General features: G+C 46.4%; 1 protein-coding gene across 8 annotated transcripts in view; it reads right to left on the reverse strand.

The window, feature by feature from the left end:
* The window catches only part of MBNL3 (muscleblind like splicing regulator 3), a 121335-nt gene that overhangs the window by 10100 nt on the left and 84505 nt on the right, over positions 1-26730 (reverse strand). For 5 of the 8 annotated variants that reach the window (XM_054039833.1, XM_054039835.1, XM_054039830.1 and 2 more), the window contains exons 4-9: positions 19816-20016; positions 17769-18005; positions 9885-10035; positions 7221-7256; positions 3953-4047; positions 2352-2425 (exon numbers count right to left, since the gene is read on the reverse strand). In XM_054039833.1, coding sequence (XP_053895808.1) covers positions 2369-2425; positions 3953-4047; positions 7221-7256; positions 9885-10035; positions 17769-18005; positions 19816-20016 — 777 coding nt within the window. In that variant the 3' untranslated portion in view covers positions 2352-2368. The remainder of the gene's footprint in view (positions 1-2351; positions 2426-3952; positions 4048-7220; positions 7257-9884; positions 10036-17768; positions 18006-19815; positions 20017-26730) is intronic. The other 3 variants (XR_008446199.1, XR_008446198.1, XM_054039836.1) reach the window with 2 other exon arrangements.

Here is a 26730-nt window from a genome sequence, read left to right on the forward strand (position 1 = left end):
GGCTCGGCGCCTATCTGCCTACGCCCGGGGTGACATCCCAGAAACCGAAAGGAGAGTTCATGGGGCAGTCCTTTATCCTGGGGACACACCTGAGGAAACAATCCTTGTTCACCGACCTCCAGGGCAGACTGCAAAGCCTATTTGCTTTCCCCAGCTGTGGGGGGACTGCAAGGACAAGCACGGAAATGCTTTGCTGAATAGGGATGGAATAAGAATGTGCGTAAGTGCTTTCCAGGAGCGAGGCCTCTACCTAGGCGTGCAAGTGTGGTTAGGTGTCTCACTCTTTGTCCACACAGGCTTTCGACGTGAGAAACTTCATAGAGTTTCAGAGGCTGCTTTTGAAATGAGGAACCTAAATGTTTCAAGTAGGAGACTTCCCATATCCTGGGAATGTCACAGACTCGGTCACTGTTTGAACAGCAAGTACCTGGGCCTCCTATCATGAAAAAACTTGAATCATACTGTTTTCCCTCACCTCTTAGGAAACGGTTCTCAATTACTGATAGCATAAGTCTAAGAACTCCAAAAAAATAAGTCAAAAGGGGAAAAAAGTACACTGCAATAAAGGCTCAGAAGTATTGCAAAGAGATCAAGAATGAGCTCAGGTTTTCTCTTTCAAGCCAATAACTTGCTATTGGGCGGAACACACTACTTCGCACGTGTTCGAGAAATGATTTAACATGTAAGGTGTCAAGTTAGTCTGGTGTTTCTGAAAAGCGATGCACAACATAAAGCAGAAAATTGTCATTACCAAGGCTATCTCGGCATTCAGGCAGATGCTGGCAGGGATGACAGACATGATGAACACTCTCTCCACATACAGTATAGTTTACTTAACTTGGTAGAAATCAGGGACAGAACCATGTGCAATTATATCTGAAATAATTGACAACTGCCTTCCAAATCCATTTCCAGAGCTTAAATGCAAGTCGTTCCCTTTCATTTTTGTCCTGGGGAAAAGCTGGCCCACATATTTGTGCAAATAAAATGGCTTCCATCATCACATTCAGTGAACACCCCTTTCTTTCCTTTAGTTTCTCAGTGGTAAAAACGCAGTGAAATCCCTATGTAAATAATAGCCTACCCATGCAAAGAACAAGAAATTGAAAAGAACACTGATCCCACTGTGAATTTATATCAAACAAATCCAAAAAGGGGCAACATACTCTATATTCTCACTCAGAGAGCAACAGCAGACTATGAACGCACCAGGCTGTGCAAGGTTGTGGAAGAAGGAGATTGTTTGCAGTCTTTGAGCCAATTATCATAGGGAACAAGAATCTCTGAAGGAAGAACATTAGGTGACAAGTTCTCAGCTGATGTGAATCCATATAACAACAATGAAACTACTGAAGCTATGTTGATTGACACCAGCTATCTCAGGGGTGGGCAAACTACGGCCCGCGGGATTGCCCCCCGTGGCGCCGTGGAGCCTGCGCTGCTCTCGGAAGTGGCCGGCTCCACGTCCCTGCGGTCCCCAGGCAGGGGCGCAGAGGGCTCCGTGCGTTGCCCTTGCTTCCAGGCACCACCCCCAACAGCTCCCATTGGCCAGGAACGGGGAACTGCGGCCAATGGGAGCTTCGGGGGAGGTACCTAGAGGAGCAGCAAGGGCAGCGCACGTGGAGCCCTCTGCCCCCGCTCCCCCAAGGGCCGCAGTGCTTCCTGGAGCGGCACGGGGCCAGAGCCTGAACCCCTCCCCCCAACTCCCTGCCCTAAGCCCCCTGCCTGCACCTCACACCCCTCCTGCATCCCAACCCCCTGCCCTGAACCCCGTGCCGCGCCCCTCCTGCACCCCTTCCCTGAGCCCCCCATACACCCAGCACCCCTCCTGCACCCCAACCCCCTTCCCTGAGCCCCCTTGATCACCCCACACCCCTGTGCACCCCAACCCCTACATACAATTTCCCCACCCAGATGTGGCCCTCCGCCCAAAAAGTTTGCCCACCCCTGACCTATCTGGTCCTAGTTCCTCAAGTTGAGTAAATCTGCTACTAAGTGCAAAACACAGCTTAGACTTTTTAGCTTACTCTCGCTGTCAAAATATTATTTATCCTCAGTAGCACGTGCTTCATAAGAATGAGTTACACTGTGGAATTTGCTAAGTAGTTTGGAACTGTCCGGTACATGAAACGGTCACATCAGGAGGGCTTCGGTACATTTTAAAGCAGACATTTTAGACGGTACAAAAACCGTTGTTTATCATAAGCCCTGGACTTGGGTGTGGAATTCCTGTTGACTGCAAGTTCTGCATGCAGAGAACTGAAGGAGTAGGGTGAAGTGGCACTTTTAGAGGATTCAATACCCTTATATAAAAAACCCAACTGTAAATGTAACAGTTAAAAGAAACTTACTGTTCTATCGGTAACTTCTACATCTGTGAAACAAACATGCTGCTACTCAGTTCATCTACTGATAACTGGGATATCTACAGTAAAAGAGACGTCACATTAATACATTTTCTTGAGATCATTCTATCTCTCCATTCATTCTTCAGTGCTCGTTTAAGACTAATCAATACATATAACCACTATTCAAGCAGTATCTTATAGAACATGAATTGATCCCAGCATTTATCTATTTTACCAGGCATAAATAACTACATAGTTATGTCATTATTAATGCCCAGTGCAGTACATGGTGATTGAACTTGGGAGACCAACTCCATAGACTGTAAGGCAGCAAAATGCCCTGTAAACTGCAATTGGGAAGGTTTAGGTATCACTTATAAAGAGACACATAGCCATTTACGAACACTGCATAGGAATTAGTGTTTTCTTCTTGTGGCTGTCTAATTATTATTAGAACTAAAACTAGCAAAAACCAGAGAAACAAAATAGTTCTAGCTAGTGTAGACAGGCAAGCACTTGCAACAGGCCAATTCTGAGTTCAGTCCTTATTCAGGCAAAATTCCCATTACACTCCCCAAGGCTTTGTGTCTGAGTGAAGCCTGGTGAAGACCTACAGGATTTGCCCTTGGTAATTATCACAGTATCGTAGCAGTAGCAGTGCCCTGTAGAATAAGGGGATACCTGCTTTTTCTTTGAGTGGCTCTGAACCGGAGCACGGTGATGAACTAAATAAAACTGCAAACATTATAATTGAAAAAAACCTACTGTTCCAAACTCTACCCTGGCCTAATCGGGAGATGTGGTGGTTTATTGGATGTAAAGAAGCATTCCTAAGATTTTGCGTATACAGTTCAGGACGGGTGCAGAAGCAGCCATCTCGGTTTAATACCTTCAGAGCAATGTTTTGCAGATAATGACGGCTAGGCAAACATGCATGAAATCCTTTATATTAATGGCACTGGCAAAACAGTACATACTATACATACAATGTAAATACTGTAGGGATGGGTGACTACTTCTGCTTTAATACACTTGAACCTTCATCCATGTTGTTATTTTAGAACCCAAACTTGTTTTTTTTCCACTTCCACTCCCGAGCCAGCCCAGGGCAGCCAAAATACCACAGGAGAGCCTGGTCAGTGTGGTATTTCTGGTGAGGACAGAAAGCAGGAGTGCCGTCAATCATATGAGAAAGCCTCTTTTCTTTGTGAGTTTTACATGGCTCCGAAGGTTTGGAGAACGTGGGGACGCTTCAGAGAAGCTTCCAGGCTTATGGATGCTTCTCCAACCGACATTTGAACTCTGGCCCTTCCAAGGCTCGCTCATCCCTGGGCTATCACCACAGTTCCTTCAGAGCCACCCAGCCCAATGAGCCAGTGCCCCTGACCAATCCCAAAAGTATACATGCTGCCTTTCGAAGGGCCCGATCCTGTGCAGGGCAGAGCGCCTCGTCGGCGGTTCTGAATGCCCTCCGTCCCTCAAGGACACAAAGGGACTTAGAGGGGCTCAGTGCCTCGCAGACGGTGCTCAGCACCTTCTAGGATCGGGCCCTCGGAGTCATCTACTTCTGAACATGTGAAAGAAAGCTATTTAAAGGGCCAAACCTGATTGGCTGTAGCCGTTGCAGCGAAGGGGACGCTGGTGGCAGGTGTTGTTGCTGCAGACACAGTGGTGGGCGTAGCACCGTGCATCATGGGCACTTTCAGTAGGGAACCATGGACGCGACATACGGGAGGGTGGAGCATTTATGTAACCATGGCAACATGTGGTGGATTTGGGGGGCGTGGCAGGTATCACAGCAACAAGCCATGTGACATCGTCATGAAGGATACACCGGGACGCAGCATGCAATCACAGTGCAAAGCAAGACAGCGTTGGAAAAAAAAAATAAAAAAGAGAAAAGGGGAAAAGCCAATTATAATTAAGGAAAAAACTAAAACATTCTCAACATTTAGTACACTTATAAGCAGAACAATGATGTATTAGACTCCAAGGGCCAAGTTTCCAAAGGAGGATGGGATGGGGTGTGCTAGCAAAACACTCATGTCACTGCGTGCATGTGGGTGGTCAGACACGCAGCGAATGCAAGCTCCTTTTGTGGGTGCATTTTGGCGAGTGCACCCGTCCCAGCCGGCTTTGAAAGTTTGCCCCCAATTATGAATTGAAAGTACATGGTGCACTTCACAGCAAATTTTCCAACAAGACCTTGTCATCATGGCACATATTACAGCTACGATCCCACTGGGTAACATGGCTAGCCGCTGCAACATCCTTTTAAAGGTCTTCCCTCCCCGCTCTACAACAGGGCCCTCCCCCGGGGACAGAGCAGAGCTGATGGCACTGCGAATGAGGGACTGGCCACCTGAGTGCCGTACGTACATAGTCACCATGTTTCTTTCTATACAATTCTAGAGGATTTGGCAAAATTCCCTCTTGGGGTGAGGAGGGAAAAAAAATAATTCCAAATGTTTACAATCCACCTCAACAGAAACAGCCCCCGAAATGATAGATCGACAGTAATTCTGTAGACACCATGACACACAGTAGAGATCTGTAATCTTTCTGTCAGACTCGGAAAGCTTTGCTTTTCCATCACGCAGCAGTTAGAGGAAGCACTGCTCACACATGCAGATTGCATTCCAATGGACAGCACTTTAGCGAGGAAGGGAGACGGCTGCTTCCTGAGGAACTGGTGGGGACTTTACGAGCTCCGACTGCCCTCGCAAACGTGTGCGATGAGCATGAAGACCTGCTCAACCCTGGCTTCTCACGCCAGAGCCCCATTAGCATCAGCGAGAGTTAGACAAGCAACTGATGGGGAGGAGAGACGCATTCCAACTGGCCCTACGTTGGCTTGGGGGTATTCAAGTGAGTTTAGTATACATTTAAATCAGCAAAGGGGATTTCTGTTAAGAGCTTGCCAGCAGGCACTGATAATGGTGTGCACCAGTCGGTCCTGATCCCAGCGTCTGCTGTGGATTGCTAGCTGCCAGCAGCCCTGCTTACACAGATACAGACCATGGTTGTGTATGTGATTTTCTGTGAGACCCTAACAGTGTCACAGGCTCCCTGCACAGCTCTGGGGGAGATGCTGGAAGGGCTTTAGATCGGTCCTCTGCCCTAGCTGCAGTTATATAAACAGTCTTGGGGTCTAATGGTGCGGGTTAGGGATTGGGGGGGTGCTCCACCCAGTGAGTGGGGGGATGGGGAAGGAGGAGGGCCCTTCACCTGGCAAACGGGGGACGGGGATCAGGGAGGGCCCGCACCCAGTGACTGGGAAGGGGGGGGCAGGTGGGAGGGACGGGGGGGGGGGGGGTCCTGCACCCGGTGACTGGTGGATGGGGCAGGGCCCGCACCTGGCATCAGGGTGGGGTGGAGGGTAAAAGACCCCGCACCCAGTGACCGGAAGTGTGTGTTAGGGCATGGGGGGGGGGGGAGGGGGAGGGGAGACTGGAAGAGCTGTGAACCAAGGAGAACACACTCTTTTAGGGCAAGGTCCCATATGCTTTCTTCCTCAGCTGTCCGACAGGGACCCCGTTAGCAGGCTCCCAACTTCATTCCCCAGAGCCAGGTCGAGTTACAGGGCCTGATGCTGCTCTCAGCGCAGCCTGAGTAGGCGGTAAGTGCACTGAAGTCAGTCACTCCTGAGAGAGAGGAGGATCGGGCCCAGCGCCCAGGAAATGGGCATTCCACCAGGCCTTTGTGCCGGGTGTGTGTCTGCGTTCTCCCTGCACTGCTCTCGCCTCAGCCTGGAACAGCACACGAAGCAGCAGAGCCCACCACATCCACGGGATCTGGTTGCCCAACTCTTCTGGAAGCTAGTCAATGCTGGAACCAGCGCCTGGCTCCACAGTCTGGCAACCTGCATGTATCCAGGGCTCTGAAAGTCATGGCCACCACGGAGTGTTATGGCCTACTGGGTAGGAAAGCAATAGCTCCTAACTCATTTCTGCTAATAGGCTTTCAGATCCCTCCCGCCCCTGCCAACCTGTACTCCTGGGAGAGTCTGCGTTGGTTTTAGAACTGTTCCACCGCCCCCAATGGTATGGTCTGAGAGCACTGGATTGTTACTGGCCTAGCTCCATCCCAGAGTGAAGGCCGAAAGTCCGTCCTTAACCTACCTGCTACATCCAGCTACGGCAGGCGGGAGGGTAAGTGAGCAGCCTCCTCTTACAGTTTGCACAACAATGTCTGATTCTTAGTATGAACCGGGCACAATTCCCCTGGGTATCTGGGTCACCACATTCTGAACCTGAACAACTGGGTTCCAGCATTGACAGCACGTCCTCCTTGGCATTTCCTTCTCGGGTGGGGGGGTTCAGTCACAGGGTCCGGGCTATCCTGACATGGGTTTGGGGGTCAGCACAGCACACAGGCCATTTCCTCAGCAGCAGATTTAAGAGGCAGATCTCCAGCTGGCACAAAGCAGTACAACTTGGCTGACTTACAGAGCCATGCAAGCTTCCGGCAGCTGAGGGGCTGGGCCTAAGGGCATCGCTGATTAGAACAATATTATTTTTTCAAAAAATCAGTGTTAAGGAAGATTAAACATTCTCAGAGGCGTGACTCAAATTCAACCTACAAGGTGCTGGATGCCTGATAGTCGAACCACAAAAATCGTCCCATGGCCATTTCCTTTCACTGCATGGCCAGATTCAGGCCACAAAGATACTTGTGCATAAAGCAGATCCTTTTGTTAGTCACATGAATTACCGCGTTGCACAGAAATTAAAGGGATACAACCATCTGAGCCATCAAGACGACCGGATAGTCAATCACACCACTCAGCCACCCACGTTCTCACGGACGCACAGTAACTCGCTGTCTCTTTCAGGTTAGGGAAAGTTGAGAAGTTTATGTAGAGAAACCTACCAACGCTTGCAGTGGGTGTCATGCACAGTACTGACCCTGCACACCATGCAGTGAAGCGTGGAAAGATGAACAAAAGGGATATTTCATTAGTGAAGCGTTAGTGTTAGAAATAACTTTAACTCAAAGCAGGTGTTCTCTTTGCGGCATTCAGTATTAAAGCACATGCAAAAACAGATTCGGCATATTGATACATAGATATATTAAACTCCGTTTTAAGATCACAGCAAACCAAAATCATTCCTGGATTCTTGGGTAGAGAACGTATTTCCCCTCCCCCTCTCGGAATTAAGTGATGAGTTGCACCATGAGAGTTGGGGACAGTCTGGATTATTTAATATCAAGCATGTCAGTTTCTTGGGGGGGGGGGGGGGGAGGGAGAATGGATATTTTAGCACAATTAACACATCACTTTGCAAATATACAAACTGATCATGTTAGAGGCAATAGTGTTTCACTTGCAAGAATTGAACCTTCTGAAGTCTTAGTCTGTTGTAAGATGGGCAAGCCAGCAGGACAGGCAAAGAGGTTACTCTTTAAAGTCTCTATTAAGCTGAAAGAGGCAGTTTGTCTGGTCTTGACACAGCTCTAACAGTGGTGCTATGTCAGACCTATGCAGGCTTCCCTCGTGCAGCGCCCCAAATGATCAACTGTGCACCTGACCACTGTGTAACTGACACAGGAAAAACTAATGGAAGCAAACATTTCGCCCAACCTCATGCTGGCACAGTCTGCCTGGCTGTCACCCTCCAACCCAGAGACTGGTTGTGTCTGAATGGAGCTGAGTGCATAAAAGCAGAGGCCAAATTGCAGGGTTGCAGTGATGATGGATGTTCATATGATGGGGTGAGAGGCTGCAGCCCTACGGAAAACCAACATATAGTGCAGCAGTGTGGGGTGGGAATATTTTGATGGCTAAGGTGGACTCTTCAGTTCTTTGGATCATCAAAGAAATCTGCATTTACTGGATTATCTGCATTTGCTTTAAAAAACCCAAACACACTTGTTCTCTGGTTGATGATTTGGTCTGGTCAGACCAATGCTAAAGCCTCCAGATACTAGCAGGTGCCAGGAAATAGCCCTACTGTGCATCAGAAGCATGTGTGACTCAATTGTCATTAATGGGAGCTGAGCCTGCATGGGTGAAAGGCATGATATGGCCATAAGAGTTAGCACAATAACAACAGCTTTGCTGCAAGCGCCACTAATACACCTCGCTATGTAGATTGTGGTCACCGTGTCTCAGGAAGCTGAGACATGGAGGCAGGCTGATGTTAAGAAATTCTCAGCGCTGTCTGATAAGAGGCACCTCACGGACCAGACAAACCATATACCCCAGCGGAAGGAATACGTCTTTTGGCATCTGAAGGAGTTGCTGTGAGGTCAGCCCAACACTGCAAATAGTACTTTGCAGAGTACAATCAGTGATGCTTTCTACTTGGTCTCTGTCTGTCAACATGAAAAGCTACTAAATTGGAAGAACAAATCTTATCCATTCCTGAAATCTGATTATTTTGTATTTAATGTGTGAATATTCCATCTTCTCTTTGCCAAAAGTTTCAGCCTCTTTCCTTTATTAGCCAAAATCCAGAACATGCATGAAAAAGGGTTTAGGTTTCGGGAATCCAGGTTTGATCGTCTAGTTTGACAGCAGAAACTTCCTGTGGCAGGCAGATCTGGTCTCCTATTGCTCTCCCAAACTGGGCCATCTCTGGCTCTGAGTTTTACCACCAACTTCATTTGGGACAGGCACAGGCCCATGATGGATTAATTTAAAAGGTGCTGTCAGAGGGGTGTTTTTGTGTATTTCTATAAATATCATTGGGCATGTGAATGAGGCATTCAATGTTAAAAAAAACTAGCTGCAAATTCTATGATGCTTTGGCAAGGAAAATAATATTAAAATCGAGAATGTTCCCAAATCAGCCGTGAATAATAACTTAACTGGCTAGTTGGCAGTCTTATACCCCACTACTCCAGTCAATATCTTTATTTATATATGAATAACTGAACTGCATCTTTCCGTTTTATCTGGAGACTTTAAAGACAGAATAAAAGCTTGGGAGTTAAACTGCTTTTAAAAAGCTTAGGCCAAAAAATTGGCAAGAGGGAAACATATGCCTTTAAGAAAGGATTTATGTAATTTACATGTATTAAAATGAGCCATTTCCTCTTTAAACATTGGGGCAGCTAAAATGTTTAGAGTCACTGAGCTGTAATCACAAAAATTGGGTGGATTAGATAGATACCTGCAGTTTTAAAAGGGACACACTATTTTTCTAGAGAGGGATACAAAATATGTTAAAGTAACCTAATAGTGCTACCCAGGAGTCCAGGAAACAGTTTGGGATTCACCAACTGAACAATAAAGAAGAGCAACAAGTAGTATGAATTAGAGAAACATGTGGCCATTCGTCCTCGTTTGATTACACAAAGAATGACCAAGAAGGTACCTTTAAAAGCATGAAGCTCTGAATTGTAGTAGGTGAAAGAAAAAGTCAAACAACAAACATTAACATTCTGTGGCTTTTGTAAAAAAAACACCACACACTTCTGTTTTGTATACATTCTGATACGGTCTATTACAAATCGACTCATTAAGTCAATCTTTAGGAGAATACTTCTTGTATCAGAAAAAACAATGGAAAAAGTGACAAGAGAACTTACCTGTAGGGATAAATGTAGGCTGTTGCAACTGCATGTTAGCTAGAGCCTGTTGGTAGTGGAAAACGCTTGGGTTAAAGACTGTGGTGGCACCATTGTTTTTTTCAAGTGCTGGCCTCTTTGGTAAAGGTTGAAGTGCACCAGGCGGCAGGGCCTGTGGATGAGGGATTCGTTAAAGACAAGTAGCAAAAAAAGGGAAAACAAAATTAGACAAAGCATGCAATAAATATTATGGAGCCTGGCCTGCAAATCTCCTGCAACTGTATCAACTTAGCAAGACAAGAAACAGAAGAGCAGCTAATTACGGTAAAGTAGTAGGTAAAGTCACAGGTTTACTAGGTAAGCAGTTAGTAAAGACAAGAAGAAAGGGTCCAAAAATAAGAGCGCTAGGAATGCTAAGGAAGCTTTTCAATCGGACTGATTTATGCACACAGAAAAAAGAAGGAAGTCATTTGGGCAGGACACAACAAAAAGCAGTTGCAGGCAACAAGTATTTTAAAACTATCAACTAAGAGAAACATAGTAGACAGCAATTTTAAATGAGAAGATTAGCATAAGCGACAATGCAACAGAAAAAATGAGATGCTTGCCTCTGCTAATGTTGTTTGTTTAAATATCTGCCTGTGTGTGAGAGCATATTGACATGTCGCTTATATTTGTATTAGGGTGGCAAAGTGGTAGCAGCTGCCAGTTATACGCCTGGGTTTCTACTCTGACTAGAGATGATGAACAATACTTAATATTGGGCCTGATTCGCCTTTCACTTACAACAGCTTTACACCTCTAGCAATGACCTGGACTTCAGCAGTTACTCCTGATCTACAGTAGTGTAAGTGACACCAGAATCAGCCCTTCATGGTTTTATGTTCTTTAGAATATAGGTATTTCTTGCTGTCAGGTTATATGGAACATGTCAAGTGACAAGGTTGGGGTTTGTCTTCCTAAGCAGCAAATCTTCTCCTTTTGTTCGATCACATTACAGCACCTCCACTCAGTCAAACCTGTTTCATGATCCGACTTGGGAGAACGCTTTAACCTAGCGCAGGAGCTTTTCTTGGTAAGTTACTCATCCTTCATAAAGTGTGTCTGCTCAACACAGCTGTAAGCCAAGTTCTTAGGAAACAAGGAACATTGCTAACGATTTACAGCTGTTCATTGTAGCAAGGGAGAGAATTTCATTTCCCCCCCACATTGTGATAGGAAAGGCTGCCTTTCCGGTACTCCTACAATCCTTCTGCATGTAAGTTCCCCTTGACTTCATTGAGAATTCAGGCAAGTGGAAGCCCTACAGGATCAGGTAGTTTTTGCCTGGCTGATGGAATGTAGCAAAGCGATGGCTGGCAAATAGGATTATCTGTTTCAATCACTCCTATTTCCTCAAATGAATGCAAGCCAAGGTTCGGAAGCACAAAGAGCTTTAGCTAACAAGGGGTTAAGGCTACACCCAGAGCACTTGTCAGAAACCACACGAGGAAAGCAGCTGATAAATGGCATGAACGGAAATATACAGTAGACTCTATCCACTAAAACTTCCAACAGTTTGTCGCTGTACAGAAACAGGTTTCACTTAAGTTTTAAACGGCTATAGGAGACTGCGCATCTGAGAAATGTCAAACCAGTTACCTCCAGGCAAAATGACTGCCTTATGCCCATGTTTCCAGGGTTATTTTTGTTATGGTTTTCGTTTTAGTGCAATCAATTTACCAGAAGCAATTCTGCTTGCAAATCTGCTCTCAGATAAGCACACCACTCCCACTGAAGCCTGAGTGCATCCAAGGGCAGAATTTGGACGAGTATCTCTCTAGACTTAGCTGGTCAGTTTTAGAGACAGCAAGCGTAAGTGGGTTACAGTTTTCAAATGTGAGTACTGAAAGGTAAGCACTTAAATCCACATTTACAGGCCTATCAAAGAGGCATCATTTATAGAGGTGCAGAGCCTGAAAATTTCATATTTCACTGATAATTATGGGATAAAGAGACTTCCTCTCTGAAGTATCAGGGGGTATATATATGGCCATCCTACATAACAGCACATGTATGTATATGCTGTTCCTCCATTCTCGAGCCCAGGCCCTCAGCTGATGTAAACAGAAGTAGCTCCACTTACTTGAAAGAAGCTATGCTGATTCACACCGACTGAAGATCTGGCCCAGGTAGGCTCATATATGAATCATGCCCAAAAGGAAAACCTTCTTTTTCAGGTATTTCCCAAAAAACCCAGACAGGAGGTCACCAATTACAGTGAAGCAGCTTGCCATGTGCCCGGCAGAGAACCTTAGACTCACTGCCCTACTGAACAACAAGGGCACATGCGGGATCACACTGGAACTGCCCAGAGTTCAGATGTTGGAGGTGGCATCTGGGTGCCCGTCTCTGCTTCCATTTCAGAGCTGTCAGCCAGGCGATGGCCTTTGGGCTGTTCAGTCCCAGGATGGCTCTCCCAGGGTGGTTGTCAGTTTGCTGGGAAGAGGCCCTGAAGACACTTCCCTGATGAGCCTGACTGCGGTATACACTACCAGGCAGGGCAGAGATTGGGAAAAGGTAGAGGATTTGGGTGGGATACGTCCTCCTGTCAGGATGTGTGTTGTTACTCCAGGCAGTCTACAAAGCTCCTGTGTTCTCTGTGCAGTTGAAGCCACTGGGCCCATGATTTGGCCTGATCCAGAGGGATCCTTTTACCCACCACTGGAGCGAAACACTATTTTAACAGCACACAGCAACACACTAGTGTCACATAGATTCGTTTAGGGACAAAAGTAAAGAGCAATACCGTATCCAATTGAAAAGGCAGGGTGGGTGTGGACAGGCAGAGCTGGAATCCGGCCAGGACATTGGGGCAAACAAGACAGTCTTGTGAGAAGTGGGACGAGATCTTTAATGGCCTCAAACGGTCAGGGCCTGGGGTTCAGCAGCTCATGGGGAGGGCACATTTCCCACGCCACCATGCACTGATTCCAGCGGGAACAGCCCGCCCTGCTGAATCAGCCAAGGCGCTCCCCGCAGCACCCACACTGGGCAGCAGGGGGCTCATGCGCCGCCTGTGGACGGTGAGCGGGACCTTGCTCAGGCAGGATGTCAATTTTGTGTGATTTGTGCTCTGTGACTGGTCACCTAAACGACATGGGATAGTTTCTGCTCCCTGGCCCGATTGGTGCTGACCTGCATTTGCATGCTAGTCATCCCTGCATTCATGCATGAATACGGGTATGGCAAAGAGAGCCATTCCTCAAAGCAGCGTGAAAAGAACCCTTTATGTCTGAATGGCTGAGTGACAGCAGATAAAAATGGGATGCTGCCCACCTGGCTGTATCCAAACGCGATTCAGAATTGGCCAACGTGTTGGTTAATAATTTCCCCTCTTACTTATGCTGTTCATGCAGGACGTTTACTAGCCACTCAAAGTTTTACTTCCACAGTAATCTCCTTGGGGCAGGGATTGTCTTTTTGTTCAGTGTTTGCTCCTGGCCATGACTGGAGTTCTTCGTGATATGGTAACACAAATAATCATTAATAATTTCAAAGAGACTGAGGAGGGCACTCCATAAATACCAGAAGCACCCTGAGCCCAATCTTTGTCAGATGATTTTTATACACTACCCTAGGAAATTAGTTTTTTGGTGCAGGATCCAACACCAAATGTTCCAAACTCCAGGCTGTTCTGAGGACAGCAGTGTGACTGCAGGCAGCAAGCATTCAGATATTCCATGGTAGGAAGATTATTAAAGTTACTTAAGCATTTTGGGCTAGAGGCCAGATCTGTAAAGATATTTAGGTGCCGGGAGATGGAATTCTCAAAATTAGGTACCGAGTGGAATTCTCAAAAGTGCCTAGAGCCCAGATACACAAAGGCACCCTATCTGCATCCTATCCTTTAGGAACCCAAATACCTTTAAAAATCTGACCCTAGATCCTTCAGTCCAGTGGTTTTTAACCCATGTAAGATTTCCAATGGGGGCCACACCTCCATTCAAAAGGTTTTAGGGGTCTGCAAATGAAAAAAGGTTGAAGACCACTGCTTTAGTCTGTTCATGTTCTGCTTCTGAGGATGGAGAGGGGAGAGCCCAGGTGAGTTCTTTTCTGCCTGCCATGTCTCTAGTACTGGGAGTGGTGGTTCTTGGAAAGGCAGGACTTCCACGGAGGGAGTTCTCAGGTAGCCAGGGAGGGTTTAAACAAATGTGTTATTCTCCCAACCTCTAGATTAGCTGCTCAGCCACTGACCAGAACCAACTCCCACGGAAATCAGTGGGAGCCTTCCCAAGGATGTCAATGGGCTTTGGAGCAGGTCCTAAATCTGGGCCCTGTCCTCTTCAGTGTGTCCCTTTAAGGATTATAATTACTAGCAAAAAATAGCAGTGACTGGTGAGTTTCCCGTGTCCTTCAGTGATAAACATTTCCACTCCTCCCCCAGGGAAGTGGTTGCTTTTTCTAGGCTGTCATGGTCACTGCGGGCCGAGCTTTGGGGAAGAAGTGGGTAAAACTGTATTTCAAAGGGGGTGGATGGAAATCCCAAGTTTTTGGAAAATCTCAACAGGACTGAATAGATTCAAAAAAATCACTAGTAAAAATTAACATCCTGTCGTAAGCCCACGTACAGCACAAAAACCTCAGCCTGAAACAACTGGCAATGCTTAAATAAAGCCCTCAGTGTTGGGGTTTCTAATGATAAGGCTGCTGGACACGTGACAAGAGTGGCTTGAATGGTGTCTCCATGTCTAGACTTGGAAGGATTGGATTTTTAATCGGTAATTGGTGGTAAGCGGTGATTTCACCGTAAACGCACACACACAGATGAAAAAAATATTTCCATTGAGAACAATTGAAATTTGCAGATGAGCAAAGTAGGAAAAATGCTGCTTGAGAACGTATGAGGGTTTGATTTAAGGCTATTTACTGGTAATTGTGGCGTGATGTTAGCAATTTGTGTTCTAGCAGTTCTAAAACTAACTTTTTTGAATCTCAGTGTCCACTGTCATTAAATAATTATTGTCTGACCTTCCTATTGTCTGAAACTGCCCCCCATAATTTCCTGCAACTGTGAACATTTAAATCAATAAAAATGTTTTAAAAATTTAAAACCTATAATTTTGTGTAACTGTCCAAATTTAAATTGATAAACATTGACAAAAAAATGCTTAAAAATAACATCAGTATTATCCCTCGAAACGATCAAACACAAAATGACAGAATTCTGCTAAGCCTATCTATATTGTATTCCCAGGGTTCTCTGACACATTCAATGCCTTTCAGAACTGAGGTGTGAAAGACATCCTACTATGCCCCGTGTTTCACAATGCCACAGATGCTGGTGTTTGAAAACAGGCTGATTAAAAACAGCGTGATAATTAAATGGCTCCAGAAATGCATCTGGGTTTCCTGAAGAAAAGCCCGGATCATGAATCGTTTCCAAAGGCCTACACAGAGAAATGCCCCGTTTTGGCATGGACTGTCGGGTCTGAAAGAACGTTGTAACATTTCAGCGCAGGATGGGCAGTCTCCTCAAGGCGCAACACAAAGTAACCAATGAAAAGGTATTCATGCAGTCTAAGATGGTCACATGCAAAGCAAGAAGGTGAAAGGTCCAAGTACCAGGTCAAAGGTTGCCTCGAGGGGTCGCTTCAGTGATCTGACAGCTGGCTGAGTCTTAATTAGCAGGCAGCGAGCACATGATGGCAATGGGCCAAAGGGGGGTTCAAGCACAACAACAAAAAACAGCAAGCAAAGGTGCGTCAAAAGGAGAGCAACGTTGTGGATAGGTGAAGAGAAAAAAAAAATGAATGCATTATACAATATATTAAAAAGACTAGACATGCACAACATGGGGAGTTCGCTACAGTTAATCGGACTATTAGTCAGCTTTTTCCTCTTGGCAATCTTTAAGGACAAAGCAATCCCCTCACAGATCACAGAAAGCATTTGACCTAAACTAATTTCACTGCGGCTCCCAACGTATCAGCCTATAGCTACTTGAGAATTAGCTGGTGGAGCTGGGGGTTTTTTTAACCATGTTTTTCATGCTTTAGTCAATGATCTGGCTCGGCATGCCAGACTCAGAGCTTGAATCTGCAGCGACACAGCACACGGGAGGGAGAAAGGAAGGCGTGCCTGCTCTGGAAGGGTGCTCCGGCACATGCTTAAGTGCTTTTCTGAATCGGGGCCCAACGGCCTGATCCGAATCCCACTGACTTCAGTGGAATTGGATCAGGCCCCAAGTGAGTAAAGTTACTTGTGCATTAAGTGCCTGCAGGATGGGCCCTTCAGATGATCTTCCTGAGCTTTTAGGAGATGAATGGATCCAAAATCTGCTTGACAGGGGCTGGTTCAGATGCTTTGCATCATATGTGATTCTTGATGAAAGGTCAGAAGCCATTCTTTTCTTTTTTAAATTATTCTCCTCACCAGATACAAGAAATGCATCAAACCTCTAAAAGTGAATGAATAATGGAAACTGTTTTGGTAGTAAGTGTGCTGCAACAAGCAATCAATAAATATTGTAAAGGTACTAGTTAATGGCATACAAATAGGGTTAATTACTTTTATGACAGGAGCCGGCAGCATGAATAAAACATGCATTGGCTTTAATTTAGTATAAGTGTCCTAGGAAACTAGTAAAAAGTAAAGCTTCATTTTGTAAAAAAAAAACAAAAACAAAAACAAAAAAACCCACACACGAGTTTACATTTCTCCGAGTGAAGTAGAGCTGTTCTTTCAACAACAAAAATAATAATGAAGAATTGCTACTCCCCTTCCCTTTTTACAAATAAACTGTGTAGGGCAAATAAATACTGTAATATAAATTGTTTCCTCATATACATCCTTCCATGGATTCTACTAGAGGACAGCTGTTTTATTTATATAATCCAGGGCACAAATGTAATATTGCTTAGTGCCTGAAGGATAATTGCTTCCAGTTTTTGCATTATGTTTCATCATGAATGGAAAGTACCCTCTCTTGCTATCTGCGGGGAAAGTTGCTCCATAAAAGCCAATTAGTCTTAATTCATTAGCATTTCTAAATCAGCAAAAGAAGTAAGAACCCCTTTTTCAATATTAATTATCCATACAAGAATGTACAATAGCAATAACTCCTCCTCCAGACACACTACTTCACCTCTGCAACTGGGCTGTGCTCCCTTTTGAAATGTACTTATGGTACCATACCCTCAGCTGTGTAAATGGATGCAGCTCCACTGAAGTGAACAGAGTTGCATCCATTTACCCCCTGGCCCATGAGTACTAAAGCTCCCTTGGCTTGTTTTTAGACCTTTATTTATCACTATGCTGCTTTGGGATGCAAAGACTCCAATTAAAATGCACTCAGGGCTTGATTCTGCCTGGTGCTGAGCGCCTCCTTCTAGCTACAGAGCATCTTCAATCTCCCTTTGACTGGGGGGAATCATCGCCTCCTAGGACTGAACCTTAGTAACAGCACAATGCTGCTTCATTTTCTAGAATCAGCAGATGAAATTCTGGCTCCACTGAAGTCAACAGTTTTGCCATTGACTTAATGAGGCATGTATATTACCCATTCAGTCTGTAATCAAATTTGCTTTGCACACTAGCTTTGCACACTATTCAGACTAAAATGGTAGCCAAGGCTTGCACAGGGAAAAGTTTGTGTTCATTGTTAGTGACGTCGTATTAACATTTGATGCATTTCACTCCATAACGTCATGTCGGAAGACCATGTGCTTTTGCCATCACGTCCCCAAACAATGAGATACGATGCATCATGCTACACTGATTACAATGAAGGGATGGAGAGATGGACACAATCTCAGCTCATCACTTAAACTTTTCCAAATACTTAGCATCACTTTTCTACTTCCTGCATATATAAAATCGTTTCATACTGGCTCTAAGGTTTGATACGGCAGGTCGTGCCCTTACCATTGCAGTTGCAGCTGTCTGGTTCACCTGGTGTTGAGCTGCCTTGATTTTGGCTTGCAGGTGTGCAGGGGGATGAAAGTACTTGCATTTCTCCCTAGAGCATCGGCCTTTGATGTAATCCATGCAAACTGTAACAGTGTTTTCGTTTGTGTCTATCATTGCAATATCTATGGGGTGAGCGTAACGGCAATCATTCTCACCCCGAGTGCAATTTCCACGCTGAAACTCTCGGCAAACCTGAAAAGAAAGTCACCTAGTTGAGCACGACATTGAGTCAGCCTTCTCTCAGCACGTTCAACCAGGGATGGCAGTCGAGTGGGTTGCATTACACTCAGGAGAGCTGTGGTTCTGATTCCACACCCTTCAACCCTTGACAGTGCTATTCCCCACCAGTCCGGGTGCAGAATCATGATCGGGCTATCTACAATATTAACAATGGTAACGGAAAGTGTGGAACAGGACACGTGCAGAATTTACACTTCCCAGGGCAAATCTTGGCCCCACTGAAGTCAATGGGAGTTTTGGCATTAACGTCCAGGGGCTAGTATTTTACCCCTACCTTTAAGCTACATTATATTTTAATACTGCTGCCATTTTTGCCTTACTGAGATCTGAGTTTAAAAATATTCAGCAGAAAATCATTCTCTCAAGCAATACATTTAATGTACAAAGAGTAAGCTACTAACATTTGCAACAAGTCCTGCCTAAAATGGGCTGATTAATTTCCCCCAGAAAAACTCTGACCCACCAGTTACATGACAATGTGTCTGATGACAAGGAGTTAAAACCCAGTAATGTGCTCTGAAGGCACGGCCGGAATTGCCATCTTAGTGAAGGACAAGCCGTTCCTTATATATTATGAATAACAAAACGTCAAAGGCACAGAGCCACATTTCTGTAAAATGGATCTTCAAGGTTTCCTTGATCTGGGGAATTTAGAAAAATCGCTAGCTGATATATTGGGTCAAAATTCAGATGTCAGTGGTGTCAGTTACACTCAGTTATATGCTTAGGGATGGGTCAGAAGGACTGTAGCAGGAAAAGCAATCCCCCAGAGGGCATAAAGGTGGAAGACAAAGAAGGGTGACAGCTGAAGGATCTGAGTGACATTTTTTACACTGACATCCTGAGAGATAATTTACACGAATCTTTGTGGCTCCCTTGGAATTTGGGCCATCAGCCCTTCATTCCTAAAACGTACTTTCTGTCTAAACTCAACCCTTCTTTAGGTTTTCAATATACATACAGTATTAACACTCCCTGCGGTGCCCCCTAAATAAACACTGACTACACCGAGGGGAGTGGTCTTATTGGAAAAGACGCCTTTATGCTCAAAATGTTTATTCAATATTATACTTAAACTCTATGACCACCAACCTCCTCCCCGCCAAACATGGCTTCCCTAGAAGAGGGACACTGTAAGTCTGAAGGGAAACAAAACTAACACTGTGACCTCAGCAAGTGCCATTCGCATAGGGCCTGATCCAATTTCCCTGGAACTCAGAGTCTTTGCATCGACTTCAACAAGAACTGGATTGGGCCCAACTTGAAAAGAGGGAAGAGGTTGTCACCTCCTGTCCAGATTCTTATTCGAAGCACGTCTAACCTAACTCGTCACTAAGGAAAGTTCTGCCTTAGATGCGAATGGGTGACCTCGCCTAAGCCTGGCAAGTGTAACACTCATAGAAACTGATTTTATCGAATTGTGACCTAACAGAAAAAGGTAGGGCCTGCCCCCAAAGTGCATTGAAATCAAGGGAGAGATCAAGCTTACAAGCCTCCAGTGACTTCAGCTCGGGCCCACAATGAACAACCTGTTGCAGGGTGTAGTAGCACCAACAACTTAAAAACTTCTTAACTCAGAGCAAGGGTCTCAAAATAGCTTGCCTTGCAAAAAAAAGCGGGTCAGATTCTGCCCCAACTGACACCTGTGCATTGAAGGCCACAATGCTGTTCTGGATTTACACTGATGCAATGGGGAGCAGAATTTGGGCCAATGTGCCCCTTAAATCCCCTACCATAATATTGTGTTTTACAGTCCACATACCTCCAGTTTATCTGTACGCATCAGTTTCTGAGCAACAGAGCCTCCCGGTACTGTAACAGTAGGATTCCCGGAAACCAAGACAGGCGTATTTGGTAAAAGTTCTGCAGGAACCAAGCCCATCCCAGGAGAAACATGACTTAGGTAGGGACTAAAAGCCATGGTGGGACTAGTTGCAAGTGATGGAGTCACAGGAAACGTAGTCTGCATGTAAGAAAAAGGAAAGAAATAGGTTACCACAATGCTCGGTCATGGATTAGGGCGGTCAAAGATGCTTATAACCTGATAGCGCGGCTAGCAACATCAAAATGCTTTGCTTTTCAGTCTATTAATTTACTGTCATTTACTTGTGATCCATTTGTTTCTATTGACTCATATGTACGTGACACATTCTAAACAAAAGACTTCTTCATTTGTAAGAACAAAGAATATCGATGATCTTTATAGTTTAACGACACAATTAAGAATGCAGGCCAGTAATCAGAGCAGGCGCAAATTAACCAGTCATCTCACTCCCAACCAGTTTCTCCCAAATGAATTTCTCCTTTACCTGACCCCACGATGGGCCCCCTCCTATAATATGCTAAGCATCCCGCAAGGTTGGGATCCATATAATTACCAACATCTATGCCCCTCACACTGCAGCTATTATTGGCACATATATCTGGCATTGTATTGGACCTGTCTGAATGAGAAGACCATTATGTGAGGCTCACTAACCCTACAGCTAAGTCACCTTGTGCCATGATCTTGTCAGATCTCCCAAGAGTCGGCAAGATCAGGTAGGTTCAGTATTTGGAAGAGAAATGACCAAAGAACACCCAGGTGACTTGGTAGGTGGTACTCTTCTCTCTGGGCCAGAACTAAACCAGTGCCCCGGGATGGCATTAGGTGGTACTGGGATACTAGAGGTGTCATGTTCTGGATAAGACATAAAAGCTCTTGAGTCTGGACCACACGTGATCATTAAAGATCCCATGGCAGTTTGGTAAGAGCAGCTGAGTTGTTATCCAAGTGTCCTGGCCAGTTTCCATCTTGGCAACTCCCCCAGCAATGTCAGTTGGATAAGAGAATTTTCACTCTCTTTTGGCCCAGATCTAGCAAAGCACTTAAGCAGATGCTTAACTTTAAGCATGTGACTAGTCCCACTGAACTCAATGGGACTTTTGATGTGTTTAACATTAAGCAAGGGGCTGGGGACTGGACTAGATCCCTTGAGCTCCCGTCCAGCCCTCCACTTTTATAATTCTGTATGCTTAAGTGCTTTGTCAGATCGGGACCCTAAACGATTGCTGTGCATTGGGGAACCACTGCTATGTTTCAGGCCACAAGTGACACTCTCAGGAATGGGTGAGATGATGTGTGTGTGTAGTCAGTTTGTACTTTGTAACGTGCTTTGGGAAGGAAGACGCTACCGTGCTGAACACAAGACTGTCCACCATTGCCGTCTTAGCAGTCAACGCTTCTTCTGGAGAATCTCGAAGTCACAGAAGTGATGGAATTTAAGGCCAGAAGGGAACACCTGATCACCTAGTCTGAGCTCCTGTATACCATAGGCCGCCGGTGCCACTCAGCACCCACACACTAAACCCAATAACCGATACCAGACCAAGCTGTGGCAGCCTTCAGATTTCCCTCAACTGCAAATGAATCTCTCCACTACAGCTGCAGTTCAGTGCCTATGTAGCTGCAGTAGGAACACGTGAATTAGTGCTGCTTCAAAACAACGGTCAGGCCAAATCTCACTCCTGATCTGTGAAAAATGCCAACTGATACAGAAAGAAGCTGCATGCACAGTGGGCCCGACGTAAAGCCTGTTGAAGGCAATGGGAATCGATCGATTTCAATGGGTTTTGGATCAGGCCCAGCGTGAGGTGAGCATGGGGGCTCGTAATCATCATCGTTATCCTTCTCCATGACATCAGTCACCTTCAATGTAAAATTTTGGTTATGACAAAACCCTATTTACACACTCGCAAATCTCCAATTCTACTGCAGGCAGCTAGACTCCCTGCTCAGCAACGAAAACAAGCCTATTGCAAGAAAATCACAAGCGCACGCACACAGATGTGTGCACACAAACACACCCTCATGGACACATGCGTGCACGGACACGCTCATTCACAGACATGCACACAAATACATAGACATACGGTCGTGGGCACACACACACACACACACGCACCCAGGTTTACGTTTGCTTTTTTATACCCAAAATTCTCTTTCGATGGTGCAGATTTCGGAAAACCCACATGGGTATATTTTGTTTCTTGCCAGTTCCCTCACACTAGCCCTTTCACATACTAGCAAACACCTTGACTGTTGTGAATTGGAATACATTATCTACTCTCCTTTGCCCAAGGTAACGTCAACCCAAGTACACCCCACGTTCTTGACTTAACAGCGATCTAGAATGACTCCACTTTTGCACAGTTGTGGTGACAGCCAGCAGCATCTTACTTGTCTCTAGGACCATGGTAGGGTTAGGTGTGCAAGGCCATTTCCCAAATACATCCCGCTGTGTGTCTCAGAATGAGTCGAGACAGGATGCTCAATCAGTGAAGCAGACACTGTCAATCTGGCAGAGCTAAAAAATCCTCTCTCTCCAAGAGCCGCTTCCAGGTTTCCTCCCTTGGGTCCACACCACATTGGGGCCTGATTCAAGACCATCAGAGTGGATGGGAGATTTTAAATATTACAACCGAGTGACTTCACCACACCGCTCTTTAATAAATCACTTTCTTTCCTATTTCAATTCTCTCCGGCTCCCAGCCACACTACATCTTCTGTTGTTAGAAAAACTCTTTGAGGGTCCTGAAATATGTGGCTCCCAAAACCACGTCGCAGGTCAGTGGAAGGCAGCAGCGCACAGACTGGTTTTATTTTTTAGAAGCACTAGTAATTACAGTGGCGCCTGTTAAATGTCTGTTGGCGTTTCCATCGTTAATCCTTTTTTAAAGATGCTTATAACCTGGTCAGTTCTAACAGCATCGGGCTGGAACCTGACGCAGCCCTTGCTTTATGGACACACTCATCCACTGTGGCCCAAACTTTCCCGCCCATGTGTGCTTAGGTGTGTGCACAACCGGTGCTGACCTACTTTACACCGGCTGCTCACGACCCCTGGGAGTCGAATGGCCGTCCTGGCCAGGAGGGAGCGCGCCGGAGAAGCTCTTATGTCACCCAGGCAGGGTAAACCCTTGAGGAGAGCCTTTAAGCCAAGTTTACAGCTGACTACGGCTGCTGTGTGCCTCAGCGGAGCCAAGGGTGTGCCCCACAGAGGCCATGGTTCAGAGATGAAGGAAGGATGTTTCTCCTGGATGCTCCTGCTGCTTCCGGATGGAGCAGGGCAGGGAAAGCCAGCGGGCCTGGAGCCCTGCGCAGGTGCTCGTGGTTCGGGAGGGGAGGCAGTGGGGACTGGAACACATGGCAGTAGCTGGAAGGAATATATCTGAGCAGGGTGAAATATTCCCAATGAAACACCAAACCATCAAGGCTTTTGGGTTTCTTTAGGAACTGGAAGATGGGCCCAGATCCCTGAAAAACTCACAACTTCCTGCAGATCCTTCACTCATACCAGGCCCCTTCTCTAGTGGAAAGCAGCCGATTTCCAAACAAATATGGGTGCATTCTGAGCAAAGGGGCCTCGGGCATGGTGAAGATTACATCTTCTCAACGTGAAAAACAGCCGTCTCCTGGAATTGCATGGAAAAGCAAAACTGAGGGGTCCAACATGTCTAGAATAAGGCAGTGGGAAACGTCCAGGCAAAATGATTCAGACACACCAGTTTTGCGCAACTCATGTTCTCTCTCTCACTCTCCCACACATAGGGCCAGATTCTCTGCTCCATTATGGCCCCTTTGCACTGTTCCAATGGCAAATTTGCAGCTGGCTTACGCGGCTACCCAGAGATTCCCCCAAAGTACTCAGCATTCCCAGGGGGGTGGAGCTAACCTCGCTATCTTTCCATCATGTGCCTGCCATCCCCCAGTGTGTTCCAGGACTAGGGGAACTCAAAGGTGGTGTCACATCACCTCTGCCCAACCCTCATCTTCCTGGTCCTGAGCACAGCAGAGCGTGGCTGGATTGAAGAAATACATGCACACACGTGTGTACACACACACACGGGCACGTGCGATGAGACGTGTGAGTCTTTTAATTGCTGCAGGTGACACGCACATTGGTTTACCCAGTTCTCAGGAGGGCATCAGCCGCACAGTCCTCAAGGTTTCATAACAATGGCTTCTGCTTGTCTAAATTCCACACTCCAGTGCTGCTGACTGAAAATCCCCACCCTGCCCTAGGGCTCAGACTGAAACTCAGAAGCTTCCCATTCATCTTCACTTGGACGGCTGGAAGTTCCCACTCCTGCCCTGCCACAGGCAGCCAGCTACTGCCCATGAAAATGAGCAATTGAGGTCATTAGCCACTGCAGCCCAGCATCTCGCAAGCTTCTCCAGCAGCCTGTCCAATGAACCTCAGTCTGGACTTACAGCACAAATCTTGTCCTTGGCCTCTCCTTCCAAGAGCCTGTTCTACAGAAACGACTGGAGCAGCCGTTGATATTGCCAATTCGTTTAATTTGTGCCCTACGTCGAAGCAGGCCTGGGGAGGGTCTGGATTTATTGCGGTTTGCAAGTAAAAAGATGGCTTTCCTAATTGCCTGGCTCCTGAATCATTACCAGTAACAAAGACTCTGCTGGCCAAATTCTGTCCTCCTGGAAATCTGTGCAGGCTCCCCAAGCCAGATTCCTTCCCGACATAAATGCAACAAACTCCTTGTAGACAGTCAATTCCTGCTCAGCACAACTGAACTGTTCCTTGAGACCCTCAATGACAGCCTAATCCTGGTCCCCTCGCTCATGTGAGCAATCACTAATAATACTAACCTCCAAGCTCTTATCTAGCGCTTTTCATCAGTCGATCTCAAAGCGGCTTCACAACGGAGGCAAGCATCATTACCCGCATTTTAGAGATGGGGAAATGGCACTGTCTGCTTTGTGTGGGGAATGGGATCTGGCCCCGAGGACGTTTCTACGGGCTGGCAATGTTTTAGGGGCAATGTAACTGTGGGCTGTATCCTCTCATGCCCCTTAAGTGTACGGCCTGGGAGCTTCTGAGAACCTGTAGCTCTGAGACCCCAGGGGAGCTAAAGTTTCAGTGTAATACACACAAGGACAGAGCTCAGACTCTCCCTAACGTCAACAGGAGCCACTCAGCACTGCTCCCAAACAGCAGGCTGAAAATGCTTCCCCCTTTAGATTGTTTTAAAGCTTATGAGAAGTCCCAACTGTGTAAGTTCCCTCTAAGCTGCACGGCCGTTCAGCAGGCTATAAAGGGCCACGCAGACAGTGCAGGGGGCAGCGCCCCTCGTAGACATTTGTGTTTTTAAATGTAGCCCACGTGGGCACTACCAGAAGTCCTGAATCTAAGGGAAATCGGTGACAATCTGGTGTCAGGGCGCTACAAATTGACAGCAGCTACCAATATGGGTTCATCAATAAATAAACGCACTGACAGTGAAGTCAAGAACAGCAGGGCTGAAGCAGCTGATGGGCAGGAGGTTCTCGACAGGGAGGCGGACGCAGCACCCTGCTTCTTTGGGAGCTGTTGAGTGAAGCGTACCGCGAATAGATTGAGTGGGGAGAGCAGCTTAAATTAGCAGCTAACCTAACTAGATGGAATGAAGGAGACAATCTAAATTTCCTTGTTCGCGGACTGAAAACAAAATGTGCGCTGCACAAGAAACCTCCCCATCTCAGGAGGGTGGTGAAATAAAAGCCTTAAAAGAGGCTCTCAAAAGACCATGATGGCCTGGCACAGCCACACATGCAAACCGCTTGGGCAAAGGGAATACGGAACGGCAAGCGAACCGGGCCGGCTGACACACAGGGGGTGGGGTAGCTAACCCGAGGGGCAGTGCTTTACCTTACCCAGAAGGGACCAGGGGGCGTATTGCTGGGATCAGAGTAACGGGACTCTGTGGATGCCAGGGGAGGAATAACCAGTGCAGGAAGTGACAGGGGGCCAGTGGGGAAAAGCGGCACAAATGCATCTTCACAGAGAAAGCCTCAATTGTCCAGCCAGCCAACAGCACTGCCCACCCCATCCAGAGCGGCAGGTCTGTGGGCTGTTCAATGTCCAATGTTCCTTTGTGCAGCTTTCACCGAGGCGTGAAACACTGTGGAGGGATGAGCCCAGTGGCAGGACAAAGCAGGGTGGGAGCAGGCGTCTGGCAAGCAGGCAATATCCGTGTCTGTTCCGCACGCTGCATTTGGCCCAGGACTTTGGTCTGGGCCTAGCAAAGGGTTAACTCTCCTAACAGATTTGGCGCTGTGCTGAATTTCCCTAATAGAAAACGTGCTAAGGCTGGTGCATAACACTGTGGGTGTGAAGGGGAGGCGCTGTTTTGATAAGCAGCACTAAAACGAGTCCCATCTAAGACAGAAATGCTCGTTACTGATCCGAGCAAAGGCATTGCCTCTGATCCTGCAAGTCTAAATCAGAAGCAGCATTAGGCAGAAGAATGAGCCAGTTCTCTGCTAAGCAGGTACATGGGGTAGCCCAGATGGCAGAGTAACAGCATTGGTCAGTCCACAGCTCAAAACTGCCTAGGAAAAGGTTCTGCAATAGTGCGACCAAACCCAAGGCTATTGAAAAGCAGGATGTGAAAATGTGACAAATGAATGTTGAGGGCATTCCTCATGCTGCGGGACTCGTTGCAGATAAGCTCTGGGATCTCTAGCATGGAGATGAATGCAGCTGGCTCGAGACACCTTAGGCCTGATGAAAACAGATGGTCTTTTAATGGAAGAGAAACCGTTGGCTCAAAGACGACCTTGTTTACTGGCATCAGTGATGTAAAGCAAGGGGGTAAAATCTCATGCGGCCGGCTGCTCAGCAGACATGATCTCCAG

This window comes from Malaclemys terrapin, chromosome 9, assembly GCF_027887155.1.
Source record: "Malaclemys terrapin pileata isolate rMalTer1 chromosome 9, rMalTer1.hap1, whole genome shotgun sequence".
In the NCBI taxonomy this organism is placed as follows: domain Eukaryota; kingdom Metazoa; phylum Chordata; order Testudines; family Emydidae; genus Malaclemys; species Malaclemys terrapin.